Raw genomic sequence first — 14,681 nt, forward strand, 5'->3', positions numbered from 1 at the left:
TCAAACCCGGGTCGCAGCGGTGAGAGCGCTGCATCTTAACCACTAGACCACCGGGGGACCATTCTATTAGGCCTAATAAATAATTTAATTTAACTTCTCAACAGCAAAGATTGACAAATAAATACACATTAAAAAAGAAACGAAGGCATAGACCTGGCCTTACATATATCAGGGCTGCTTTGTAAAAAGGTGACAAATTTTGCAACATCAGCTTTTTTGTCAAGCCTTAAAACGGCAGGTTATCTCTAGTCTGACATGGTTTTCCTCTTCTTTCTTTAAATAGTTTTCTCAGGAATTCATACAAATTTCTCCTGCTGATCACAGCGACCAAATGTAATGATTTTACTAGAAGCATTAATATTTTACTTAATTTGGCAAAAGGACGTGTAACTTTCCTGCTTTACTGCCACCATGGTGAAGGCTACCTAAGCAACCAATCGACACAATGACCCTTTGATAGCACATAAGTATTATCTACTCTCTATTCTACTCACATAAAGTGACCTTCCATGCAACAGAACAAGGTCAGAAAAACAACAACATGCATATATCACCTGCAGTCATTTTGGCTAATGTGCAGAAAGGAAATCTCCAGGCCCTGTCTCACTCCAGCCAATGATGAAGAAAACAGACTGATTCATGATAATGAATATTCTAAAGGCTTGACTTCCTTCCTCATTACATTCAACACAACAGATGAACACACGGAAATAAGATGAGATCTCTAGACAAGTGCTACAAGCACTTGATTTGGAGATTTGGTCAAATAATACAGAGACTATAAAATATGTAATAATCACATATGCAATTTTAGGAAGTGATGGATAATTGATAAGGTACACAAATTAAGTAATTAAAAAGGGCAAAGTGTATAGTTTTAAATATTTAATTGTACAAAAAATAATCATTTTAACCTAACATGCCAAGCATTTAAAGCTGTCAGGAAAAAAACTATACTCATCATGCATTGTTTTTAATACAAATAAATAGGAAAAAACTTACTTCATTACAGTTTTCCGGAAAAAAATATAATCATCAATCTCTTCACTCCCAGCTGAGAATGCTCAAGTTCCAGTTTTCAATGATTTGAAATATATGAAATAATTAATTTGGTCTCTCACAGTTCCATGCTTCAAAATCCTCACTAACAGTAATTTCCAGATTGGTTACAGGTGTCCACCCAGTGAGCCTTTTTGAGGCCTTTCCTTCTTCTCCAAATCAAAACCCAGGCCACCTCCAGATCCCGATTATTAGCCCAAATTGAAAAGCCTCAAATCCTGAACCCTTTCCGCCAGTGAAAGTCCATCCCAGTGAGACAGAGAAAGCCTGAGATTCTCCAAAGGAGGTAGGTACTGTAGGAAGGAGGAGTCTCTATACTTAATCCCCCAGAAAGCCCTCTCACCCACTTGCAAGATCAATCTCTATGGAAGAACCACTGCCATAACAGCTCAAGGATAAACCGCTGCAATATATTCATTCAGAATTTTTTTAAAGAGTCAGAAAAGTCTTCGTAGTAGGTATAGTAATTAATATATGCAGATATTCTCTGCAATCTTTAATAACAGAAATAGCATACTGAATTGTTTTTTAATGTTTAATGCAAAACTTTGTTTTATGAAAGAATGGTAAATTAATATAAAATGTATACCTTTAAGTACTAAAAGACCATGAAAAAAAACCCAATAAACAAATGTTTTTTTTGTTAGTAAAAGCAATAAGTCCATTAAAATTTGATTGAAGAATGAAAAAAGAAAGCTGGGGTCACATTGAAGCCAATTGAAAGACAGCTCCAAGGTAACAGAAACTGGAATCCCATCACTTTCTATGGGGCCGAGGACACCCTGCTTTTTTTGGGTATAGAAACTTTTGATGTATAGGGAATGTATAGGAAATGTGGACATTTGTGTGCATGTGCTGCTGTGTGAGAGTTTTTAAAAGAGCTCGCCAAAAGAGGCCAGTGAGAGGCATATTAATCTCTCTCTCTCCATCTTTTTCACTCTCTTGGCTAGCACCATGTGAAGTTTCCCTGCTACCTCTCTTCTCATCTGAGAGCTCTTTGTCCCACACTCAAACAGTGTCAGTGGCCTCTGCAATCCCATAAACCCCCACCCCACTGCACCCAGCCTCTGTGCCCAAGCTCGGCCTCTGAATTTGCATAGTGGAGGGAGGGATGGTGGGCACATGCAGAATGCCAGCTCCATTTAGGCCACTGATGTCATGCCTGTGCCCACCGTGGGAGAGCTGTGGAGGGGCTTAGAGGGTGATGGAAAGCCCTTTCTCCTCTCTTCCCAGCCCTTCTTTTCCGGTATGAATGAATCTTTCAGAAACGGCAGCCCATTGTGCTGAATAATCGACGCCGATTATCCGATTTTATGCTGCCTTCCCAGAGAGAGGTCTCTCTCTTTCTCCTTCTCTCTCATTCTCTCTCTCTCTCTCTCTCTCTCTCTCTCTTTCTCTCTGTGTGCATCTCCAGTTCTTTCATAGAGGATGCAAGGCAATGATGGCCTTGACAGGTTGTCTTAGCAACCGCAGAAAAGAAAAGAGGGTGAAAAACAGAAAGCAATCCTTTGCTCCACCCCCCCAATAAAGCTAATAAAGAAGCAACTAAATGATATAAGAATATAAATTATATGTGAAGAGACTGATTTACATAGTTTTTTTCAAGATCCTAAAGAATTGAAACAACAATATCAATCATTCTTCTGATTAGTTTGGAATAAACTGCATCACGAACATCATCTCAAAAAACTGTAGCATTTACAACTCATTTCACTCGTCTGGTACACTCATGTACACCACTGTACCTAAACGTTTACAACACTGAATAAGGTTTTAAAAATTGACTTGACAAAAGTGTCTTTACTATAAAATAAACATTAAAATTCATTAGAATAATTCATTAGAACTATTTAATCAGGCCCCAACTGCATACATCATAACCTCCAATACAAAAAATAATTGAGAATATCAGCAATCAACTTGGCAAGAAATTATTATATTCACATGTAGTGTCTTTCCTTAATACATCCACACAAACACAACATTTCCTTTCATTACACTTGACATGTCTTGTATGTTCTCATTAGCACACATTGTGAGGGCTCTATATTGGCTAGATAACATCCCCTCCTCCACACACTGCCCTATACTAGAGCTCAACCTCTTGCTAATTTGATCTCCAGTATTTTGGATACATTTTGGGCCTCACACAAATATATATTATGTGTTTAACCTTAACCATAAAAAAACCACAAATTAGCTACATTTTTAGGCAAATTATTAAGACCAGTTAAGTTAGGAGGTATTAGGATGCAGACATTTTATTCAACGTTGCTGTTCCTCATGTCAAAAGAATTTATGGTTACACAATAAACTGCTATTAGAACAATGCTGCAGGTGATCATGAAATTAACACAACCGTCTGACTTTTAGTAAGAAGCACACACACACACACACACACACACACACACACACACACACACACACACACACACACACACACACACACACACCACAATATAAACACAGTCTGACATCAGAGCTAGCAGCAGCACAAATCTGAGCGAATCCAGGCAAAGGTCAAATTACTACTGTGGGATGTAAATGCACTTAAAAACATCTCTGTGATTTTGGCTTGTGCATGCATGTGATGCTTTATATAGCCCTAGGGTTTATATATGCCCTTCTAATGAGTCAATCGTATAAGTCAGTTATACAACTCTGTAGGTACCCAGTGACACTCTATATACAAGGTATGCATTATTTGTCCCTTTGTAGTCATAACAACCATATCTTTATTTAAATGCTTGTTATAGCAAGGTATATTAGATATCCCCAGCCTTTGCATTATTATTCAATTAAATCACATTTTGTAATTGCATTGTCTATACCACTGGTCATTGTTTCTCTAAAAAAGAGCAGAATGAATTTTAGCACAGCTATCTTTCAGGTGAATAATAAAGAAGAGGAAACTCATAAAAGAGAGGTTTTCATACGAATATTTCAGCCACTAATGATCTACCTGTTTTGAGCAACTGAGCCTGCAAAAAAAAGACATTACTACTTATTATATTCAATATTATTAACATCCACATCAAGAGGGGTCAGCTGAGGTGGCTCGGGCATCTGTTCCGGATGCCTCCTGGACGCCTTCCTGGGAAGGTGTTCCGGGCGCGTCCCACTGGGAGGAGACCACGGGGAAGACCTAGGACACACTGGAGAGACTATTTCTCCCGGCTGGCCTGGGAACGCCTCGGTGTCCCCCCGGAAGAGCTGGAAGAAGTGTCTAGGGAGAGGGAAGTCTGGGCATCTCTGCTTAGACTGCTGCCCCCGCGACCCGGCCTCAGATAAGCGGGAGAAGATGGTATGGTATGGTATTATTAACATGAGCAAAGTGCTTTCCTCTGTTTGAAGTGACCTTGTTGTGTCTATAATGAGGAGGTGATTAGGGAATTATGGGAAATTGCCATGCATCCACATGTAGAGGGCTTTCACATGTGAGCAGCTCCACCACAATTATGTGCTTAAAGAGCCATTATGCCAAGACCAGTAGCTGGAGTGCACTGAAGAATCCTTATCCATCTGGTAAATAGTAAATGAATTAAATAGGTCTCTACAGATGAAGGACTTTCTCACTTTTTGTTCTTTTGTTTTCTTTCCATCGTATTCTTACTAATTCTTACTAAGCTTACTTTGTTCGCTACTAGAAATAACTCTACTTTCAAGTATTCTGTTCAGATCCACAGGGTTTCTTCAGTGACCTCTATCTTACTGTTGGAGATCTCACATCCGATTTATTGATTAACACATACCTGTGAGAAATCTTGTTACATTATAGATAAAGACCAAGCTTTATGATTTGCTTCAGCATATATGTTTAAGGACTGGTTGTTTTGATGCACTGAATTTGTCAGCTAAGCTGAGCTCAAATCCCCAAGGATCTCATTAAATCAGCCTGGACCATCACCTCCCTCCCCCATACTACTACTCATCTGTACAGGGAAAAGAACAGAGTCTCAGAGAATGGGCAAAAGGGACAATAAAAGACTGGGGTGATGGATGTGGTATAAGGTAGCTGATTGAATCAAGGATGGGGAGTGGCGAGAGTTGTATGCAAAATTGTTTTGACAGCAGAGACATCAACATTTTTGCACATAATACACAAAGCAGTAATGGAACAATAAAATTATCTCTGTAAATGTATATGCATATAATGTATGTATGTATGTATGTATGTATGTATGTATGTATGTATGTATATTTAAATTATTTTCAAGTACCTCTTGAAAATAATTTTTTATAGGTCACTGCTCATAGCTTCAATGCTTTCTTTAAATAAGCTCACAGAACAAAGAATGAGCAACCATGGGGAAGCATATCCAAAAACTACCTGCAATAAAAGCCATCTGTAATTCGAAGAATGCCAATGGAATTAACCCAGTTTGTGGCTTTAGAAATTGATTCAGAAACAGTGACAAACATTACACAAAGCTCTGATTAGTAACAGCCAAATACATTTGGGGAAAATAAGGAAGATCAGGTCAACATGAAATAAAGACTAATCTCTACAACCACCAAAAAAATTTAAAAGAATGTACAGTGCATCCGGAAAGTATTTATAGTATTTTTTCCACATTTTATTATTTTACAGCCGTATTCCAAAATGGATAACATTCATTATTTCCCTCAAAATTCAAACCAATACCCCATTATGACAACTTGAAAGAGATTTGTATTCAAATATCCACAGCCTTTGCCATGACACTCAAAATTAAGCTCAGATGGAGGTGACCAAGAACCCAATGTTACTCTGAAAGATTTTCAACATTTCTCTGTGGAGAGAGGAGAACCTTTCAGAAGAACAACCATCTCTGCAACACTCCACAATCAGGCCTGTATGGTACATTGGCCAGATGGAAGCCACTCCTCAGTAAAAGGCAAAAGTCTTTTTTGCCAAAAAAAACACCTGAAAGACTCCAGAAAGAGACCATGAGAAACAAAGATTAAACTCTTTGGCCTGAATGCCAAGCATCATGTCTGGAGAACACCAGGCACTGCTCATCAATAATATCTCTACAGTGAAGCATCGTAGTGGCAGCATAATGCTGTGGGGATGCAGCGTCAGGAATTGGTTGACTAGTCAGGATTAAGGGAAAGATGAATGCAGTTCATCTTCAAAAATAAGTGTGCCAAGCCTATAGCAACAGACTCAAAAGACTTGAGTCTGTAAAATGTGCCAAAGTTGCTTTTAAACAAAGCCTGTGAATACTTATGTACATGTAATACTTTTCAATTTTTATTTGTATTGAAAATAAATCTTGTAAAAAGATTTTAATCAAACTTCCTTCAGGTTGTCATTATGTTGGAATAAGACTAAACAAACCAAAATGTGGAAAATGTGAAGCGCTGTGAATACTTTCCGGACGAACGCAGTTTGAAATATGTCCAATGTAAATCATGCATTGCTTTTAAATAATGTTTTTTTTTGTTGTTTGTTTGTTCCAGAAAAGTACTAACAGAAGATAAGACCAAATGCTGCAGAGAACTTTTTTATGAATACCCTTAGCATTATGTTTAATTAACACTTTTGCATAAGTGCAAAACATATTCACATGCTCCCATCAGGCAGAACACTTTATATTTCGAGGTTTTCTGAACCATAAAACATCAAATTTCTCCTGCACAAAATGTTTAATGGAGAACCTATTTAAAAAAAAAAATCATATTGTTAACTACTTAAAAAACACTTTGATAAAAAGTTTAAATTTTTTTAGTGTTAAGAAACACACATAGGTTTCTTTTTACATTATGATTTACTAAATGCTTTTTGCAGATGTGCAACTTATCATATTTACTGAAATCACATAGAGTTAGCTATTTGTTAAGCCATTCTCGTAGGCAGTACCAGTGTCACTGCCAGGCTCATCTTGTACTTCTTTTGTATATAGAGCTGGGCATCAGGGTCTGAGATGAAAAGTGCATGCATTTTGCATAAACATTTTCCAAAACAAGAGCATGAGCAATATATTTGAATCCATATGATTTGTAGTGGTAGTAACATTAAAGAGTAAGACTTGAACTTCATATACAAAAGTTCATATACAAAACACAATAAAAGTTGATGTATAATATACAGGTTCATATTCAAGCCAAAATACAAACTTATTATTGAACCAAAAAGAAAAAATCTCTATAAATGATTCTGTAATGTAACATCCTATCATTGACTTTTTATACACTGAAACAGATCCCATAGTTACAGATGCCATGTAACTATGGAGCCTGCATGAGAGGTCATAGGTAGGTGGACAGACAGATGGATAGATAAATAAATAAATGTGATTCCTAATTAACCAGCACATGGTACTGTGAGCCAAGTCCACCACAAAATGTCCACTGTGTTGGGCCAGCCATTGAAGCAAACCACTCTCAAAATGCGCCAAGTGCAGAGGAATAATAGAGCAGTTTATAGGGCTCCATGCCCATTCACAGGCTCCCTGCGATGGGAAACTTTTAGCGCAATGGTTCAGGAGGGTTTTTTTTTTATTATTGTTTCCTAGTCTCTCTCTCTCTCTCTCTCTCTCTCTCTCTCTTCTGCTTTCAAAAGTGAAAGTGACAAAGAACCAGTGAAGGGGATTGTTTAGTGTTCCACTGGTCCAGGCCGGAGGTAAACACAGACGGCCCTGTGTGCCTCCACGGGGTTGCTGGGAAGAGGTGGGCAAAGCAAGGCAGAGGAGGAGGAATGGGGGCCCTCCGGAAGAAGAAGATGGTGAGTATAGGGTGCTGTAGTGTCTCCTGGGGAGAGCTTACATTGTAAATGTGGCATCAGGGTTCACATGAGTGCCCGTTAAGATCAAGAAAAAGTGATGAAGCTCTACGAGATTAAGTGAGTAAGTGGCAGCTTGGCCCACAGCTCCCACAGCTCTGGCTATTTACATACTCAAGAGTGGTATTAATGCTCCACAGTCCCTAAAGCTGGCACAAAGATGCACACAAAGCATCCTCAAAGGCCCATTAGAGACTTAGCTGCAAATTAAATGAGGGAATAGAAGGATAGAAGAGGGAGAGAGGAAAGAGACACAGAGATGCCCTGTGGTTCATCCACAGTTCTTAAGAGGAGATGGAGGTGAGAAGAGATTGTTCCACGAAAACTTGAGTCGCAAAAAGGACCACTCAACAGTTTTTCTCATTTACCTGTTAATATTAACAGAAAGGCCACATTCCATTGTATTTGTGTAAAAGAATGTCAGGGACTTTACAGAAGATTTTATTTTGCATAGATGTGGACAGCTCTGACATGTACTTTTCATAGTTGTCCAAATGTGCAGAAGATTCACAGTGGTGTAGTGAATTAAAAAAACAGATTAGTTCAATGCCCAAGGCTTAGTAGGCTTGGGAGCTCATTTAATGTTGGATCTACATTTATTCTTTCAACAGATTTTCAACACATTTTCAGGAACCTCTGTATTCTGGTCATGGTTGTGATGGATCCAGAGCCTCTAACAATGAGTGTGAGGCAGGAACATACCCATACCCCCCAAAAAACACCATCTATTTGTCCATCAAAATGCTTTCTATTCTGGGAACATCACACCTACAAAGCAAGGACATAACAGCAAACATGGCAAATCGGCATCATGAAATTAGACAGTATGACTCACTTCTTCACACAACCATACTTAGGACTGCATGTAATACTCAGTAAACACTGGCTGTATTACCACTCTCAAATAATGTTCATTATAGGATTAGGGATATGTCTTGATTGCATAATTTACAGCACTCATCTTTGCTGATGGAATTTTTTTCTGCTGGTTGAGAATGGAATTAATTTCATTCTACACTTCCTGTGAGGTTTGAGGCGCATTGGGCAGCCAAGCCCTGACGGCTTACTTGCTGTTTCTGTAGCAGTTTCCAAAACCAACCCTCTTCCTTTTGCAGCTGGGCTTGGGACCATCCATTCACACAATTGATAACACATGGGGGTTAGGAGTGCCTCAGGGGCCCAGGAGTGCCAGCCTGGTATGGCTCGTATGGACAAAGTCAAATGAATTAACCACTAGGCTACCACCTAGGTACAGGTACTCCCGGGACAATATATACACAACAAATAATAATTCTTACATAGCTACCAAAGGTCAATCTTCATACACACACTTACTGTCCACTTTATTACGAACACCTGTACACCTGCACATCCATGCAGTCATCTAATCAGCTGATCATGTGGTGGCAATGCAATGCATGAAGTCTTGCAAATACAGGTCGACAGCTAAAATGTCTCTTTCACTGTTGCATTGTTCCATATGGGATTTGAGATTCCTTACAGCATTTATATATACAGAATATGCACTATGGAAATATATGTTGAAAAAAACAAATAATTATTAAACAGGACCATTCTTACCATCCCAGTGGATTTATTACTGTCAGCACTCTAAATTGCAACTAACGTGTTATCAATTTATTAAGCATAGCATTATCTGGGTAGCAGATGGACTAAAAAGGCGTAAAGGACTAGAACAGTGATACATATCCATGGGGATCTCTGTTCTGGCATTCTAAGTCTCATGGGAATAGCTTAATTTGTTAGCACTGCTTTTGGAAATGTTTACAGATTTTTACACATCAGACATTGGAAAGAGGAAGTAACTAATCCCGGTGCTCTTTCAATTTCATTTATAGTCTACACAAGCACTGGACGAGCAGGAACAGGGGAAGAGCGAGTGAGAGATGTGGAGCAAAACAGATAGACTAGGGCAGGGAGGAGTGATGAGGAGGAAAGAGAAAAGGAGTTGAATGGCTTGGAGTTTGGCAGTGTCTCCATGTTCCCATGAGGATTATTCAAGTGCTACAGTAGATGCCGCCCAGTACAACCCTGTCTACAGCTCTGAATAGACTGAATGAATCTTCACCCATGGATACACACAGGCACACAAATTATGTAGTCTTGTTCACTTTTATCATTCTGATATAATTTCTCCATATGCTTTTTGTAAGCAAAAATCTCATTTTCCCCATTTTAAAGATTAGCAGTTTGCCAGGCTTGCTGCCCCAAGCATATGGTGCTCACATGATCTGCCGCTTGACCACCCCTCCCCTTGCGACAGAACCCCTTCCCAAATCTCATACATCTCCCCAAATGAACAGAGCCCCACTGTCTTTCATCTCTCCCCACTTATTGTATTTGTAAGATAGATCTAATGGACAGGCTTCTACTCCCTGTGTATCAAAAACCATATTCTCTAAATGAAACCAGTGGAGACTTTTACCACTGTATTTTACTCCATTTGATAGGCTTATTTGGCATTTTATAGTTCAGTTTTAACATAAAATGATATTCCCCTGCAAAAACATGTCTTAAATTGCCAAAAGATTGATTTTGTAGAATAAGGATTTTATGTTCATTTAAAAAATACCTGATAATGTATGTACTGACTTTTATTACTCTATGTATTACACCACATAAGTGAACCAGTAGAAAGTTTCTGAGCAATAGGCGATGACAGACAAATGTTAATGTGTCTATGTACGGCAATGATGAAGCAATAAGCCCACAAATAAACACTCCATTTTACTATTGAAAGAACTGCTGAAGTGAGCTGCACCCTTCCTGTAGGAATTTAATGAAAAGGGCCTCTGGGCACAAACCAAAACAGATTACCTGCATGGGTCGTCTCACCCTTTCAATCACACAGACCACGGCATTCCATCAGCTACAAGCCTGAGGGCAGACATTGCCCCCTGTTTAGATCTCACACTGGAATTTCTAACAAAGAAAAATCACTCAAACACCTTATAGCGAGTGGTGATCTAGCACTTACAGAATAGTTACATGGACTTCATATCTAAGAAACGAGGAGGTTAAGGAGTAAAGAGATTTGCACACAAATTACAGAAAACAGTATACTCATCATTTATTTTACAATGATGTAGAGCAGTGTGCTATCTATCTATCTATCTATCTATCTATCTATCTATCTATCTATCTATCTATCTATCTATCTATCTATCTATCTATCTATCTATCTATCCATCCATCCATCCATCCATCCATCCATCCATCCATCTACACCCACTCTGTCTCCCTTGTTCCACCCAACACACCCTCCACTTCTACAAAGGAACGAGTGAAGCACATGGATGCGCGCGGACGCTCATTCTGTTAATGCACGTCTTCTTCATTAATGTGACCTTTTTTTTACTTCTAATTGGAAACTGTTTCAGTACTTTACAATCAGATTCAATTAACATTTAAAGAACTGGAAAAAAAAACTCGTAATGCTAATTCACAACCTGCGCAATGGGACAGTACTGTACAGAACTGCACGCGCCAAACCGGCTGATTTAACTCCAATGTTTGAAGGCTATTTTCCAGAATAGTTTCTAGAGCAGAATTAACACATTTGAGTTGATTTTCATGCAGCTGGACAGTCATGAACACTGTAAGACCTAACACACGCTACTGTTTTGTGTGTGTGTGTGTGTGTGTGTGTGTGCGTGAGTAACCAGGAAGCGCAGTTGCGCGCCGCTCCGGAGCGTGTTATTGTAGTGAAGCGCGCGCTCAAAGCGGCTGCTTTTCATAAAATAGTATCATGCTACAAAATATTACTGTCTGTGATCGGAAGTACTAGTAAACTAGACGCAGAAATTACATTGCGAATCATATTGAGTGTATATTTAGATCTAATATTTCAATGCATATTAATATATTGATCTGTGGAGGACACGCTGCTGCATGTGTCTCTGTAAACTGAGAGACACTCACCTTTGTTGTCAACCTGGGTGAAATCGAAGACTTGTTTGGCGCTCTGCTGTCTCGCATCCACTTTTTTGTGTGAAAAGCCGCTGAGATGTAGAGAGAGAGAGAGAGAGAGAGAGAGAGAGAGAGAGAGAGAGAGAGAGAGAGAGAGAGAGAGTACGGTGATCTCTACGGGGTAATCCGTGGAGCTCCGAGCTCAACAATCCCACTGAATACAAGCTGCTTCCCTGAAAACTGAGTGTGTGTCGTTCACACTCCTCCTCTCCCCTCCTCTTGCTCTTCCTCGTCTCAACCCCCCCCCCCTCTCTCTCTCTCTCTCTCTCTCTCTCTCTCTCTCTCTCTGTCTTGTAACAGGTGATGAGTAGGTTAAACGGCCAGGCTTCAGTTGAAGCTCATCCATGTGATTTAATCATCTGTATAACAATTCCCTGTATGGACTTTTATTTCTTTGGATAACAGGATATAGAGATGGAAAACATTAATGACCTTGTAGTGACAAAAAGTCACGGTTACATTCTGTGGTTACGGTTATGGCTATGGTTACTCGCTGGCTTGGTATGGGGTTATGAGAACGTTTTGTAGTTTTAGCACCTAAATCCTAAGGCGAATTATTAGTGGACCATAAGGACCACTATACTTTATACATTCAATAAAATGCACACAGAGGTTGCAAATCATCCCAGTACAGGGAAAAATAAGATGCCTTTACTTCTGAGTGTGATTGATTTGGAGAGTGTGTGTGTGTGTGTGTGTGTGTGTGTGTGTGTGTGTGTGTGTGTGTTTGTGTGTGTGTGTGTGTCTGTGTGTGTTTGTGCATACATTTTTATTCTCTTATGACGTTTTAATGAAATTATATGAATTCTATTGGATCAAAATTGTGCACATTGTATAACTCAGTATATGTTCTCATTCATGAACTCACACAAATACAATTGGGTAAATAATGTATGGATTATGCTTGACATGGCACAGACATTAACCACACACTTTTACTAAATGAGCATTTTAACAATATTTCTATTTATTTTTCCTGGGTTTCAGCATTTTTATTTGTTAATAAAATTCTATAAATAAATTTATATATTTTTAATTTTCTAATTTGCCTATTTTTAATCAGTATAGATTAGTATTTGATAAGGGTCAGGGTTAGGATTTACTTTTTCAATCAATATTTGTATATGCACAGCTCCTACATAGGAAATTGTGACTTGTGGTCGAAAAAATTGTGTTGACTGTTTCTATTTGCATATTGTCATTTATGTTGTCAAAATAAATCCTATGCAATATTATAATGTAGATTTAGGTCCATATCACCCATTCCTAATTTGCATACCCTGCCTCCTTTGTACATAATATTGAAACATTCCATGGCTGTTTAATCCATAATCTATGACCTGCACCTAAAATCCATAAATTTAGTAAACAGTATTCATGAAAATGTCATGAAATATTAATGCATGCTTCTGCACTACTTAAACACGAAGGTTAGATTCTAATCCAAGGTATGCCATGTGGTGAGCTGTATAACAAGAAGCTGATGATGATCACACCGCTATATCAAGTGTGCTATTTTCAGGCTGTGAAGTCATAACATTTACAGGAAAGCTGCTAAGAAATCATGAGGGCTTCGTTTTCAGACATAAAAAAGAGGAAATTATAAAGATAAGATTTCATCTTTAATAGTAAAGGCAGTGAATCTACACTGTGACTCTCACCCCAACATAACAACAACAGCATGAATTAATTTAGACTCTCTCTCTGATAACACCTCAATCTGTTTCACTGGCATGCTGACAGATTATAGCAGTCTTAATGAATTGTGTGGGGTGTATTTTTTGGAAGAAGACTTTATTTTGCAGGCTCACTTGACAATCCTAAAGCAAATCCAGATTGTTATACAGTGCAGTACATACTGAGCATTAGAAACCACAGGTCAAATTTTCTTTCTTTGAAATGGGCTATTCTAAAAGTAAATTTATGGATTATTTTCATTGATCCCCACTTATTAAAAAGATGCAAACTTCACATGAATAATAATGCAATTCATATGAATATTACACATTATTTTTCATACATTCTGTGTGATTATTAAAAAATTCATAAATATTAGATCCAGTATTATTCACATAATTCACTTTTGTTTAATCGAATTTACATGTGCCACTTCAGTGTGTGGTGAAATGTGACCACATTTTCCATATACACACTTTTTCACAGGAAACATGAAACAATTATAAACCAACACATGATTTGATTCACCACTGTTTAAAAGATTATCGAAAAAAAATGCCATAATCTGCGTTTAGAAGTCTAATTCTTAATTAATAGTGTTTTTTTTTTATCATGTTTTAAGATATAATAATTAATAATTGTTCACTAATTTGATTGGACAGGTGAGATTTAAAGATTGTTTATAATTGTAACTTCACTAAGATGTTTCACTGTGTGTATCTCTCCGCTTGCCTGTGTTTGCTGCCCAAGACTTCTCTTCACTTGTGCCGATCTAAAGCATAACAGCAGTGTTCCTTGTGCCCTATCGCTGAATTGATCTAATGTTATATTGATCTAGGACTGCTTATCATTCAGCATTAGAGACCTTTGTATTTGGATTGGGGTGTTACTCTATTATGTCTGTGCAGCTCTACTAATGAAGTGGCTTTGCTGCATCTCTAAAAAAGATTTCTAGTTATACAGTAGATGTCACACTACACATACTCCAGATGAAGCCTCTCCTCCAAGTTTCATTTCACAGTCATTTTGGAGGGAATGTTATATACATTCCTAACAAGGTTTGCTGTCGAAACTAATTCACTTATCATTTAGAGAAATTGAGAAACAGGAGCTTTTCAAAAACTGTTAAGGTAATCAAGGTATCAAGTCAAGTTGGTTTTCATCTATACCTGCTTTCTACAAGGCATAA

At 38.2% G+C, this 14,681-nt stretch overlaps 1 protein-coding gene across 4 annotated transcripts in view; it reads right to left on the minus strand.

Annotated features, from left to right (window-relative positions):
* The window catches only part of LOC310729415 (excitatory amino acid transporter 2-like), a 24,596-nt gene extending 12,560 nt beyond the window's left edge, over window positions 1–12,036 (minus strand). Inside the window, exon 1 of one of the 4 annotated variants that reach the window (XM_083547571.1) lies at window positions 11,768–12,036. Coding sequence is in view for 2 of the 4 variants with exons in the window: in XM_083547570.1 (XP_083403696.1) it covers window positions 1,003–1,007 (5 nt within the window). In the remaining 2 variants the exon portion in view is untranslated. Of the gene's footprint in view, window positions 1–1,002; window positions 1,421–11,767 lie in introns of those variants that run through there. The other 3 variants (XM_083547568.1, XM_083547570.1, XM_083547567.1) reach the window with 3 other exon arrangements.
* Window positions 12,037–14,681: the final 2,645 nt, after the last annotated feature.

The sequence above is a fragment of the Silurus aristotelis genome (assembly GCF_946808225.1).
Source record: "Silurus aristotelis genome assembly, chromosome: 7".
NCBI lineage: Eukaryota > Metazoa > Chordata > Actinopteri > Siluriformes > Siluridae > Silurus > Silurus aristotelis.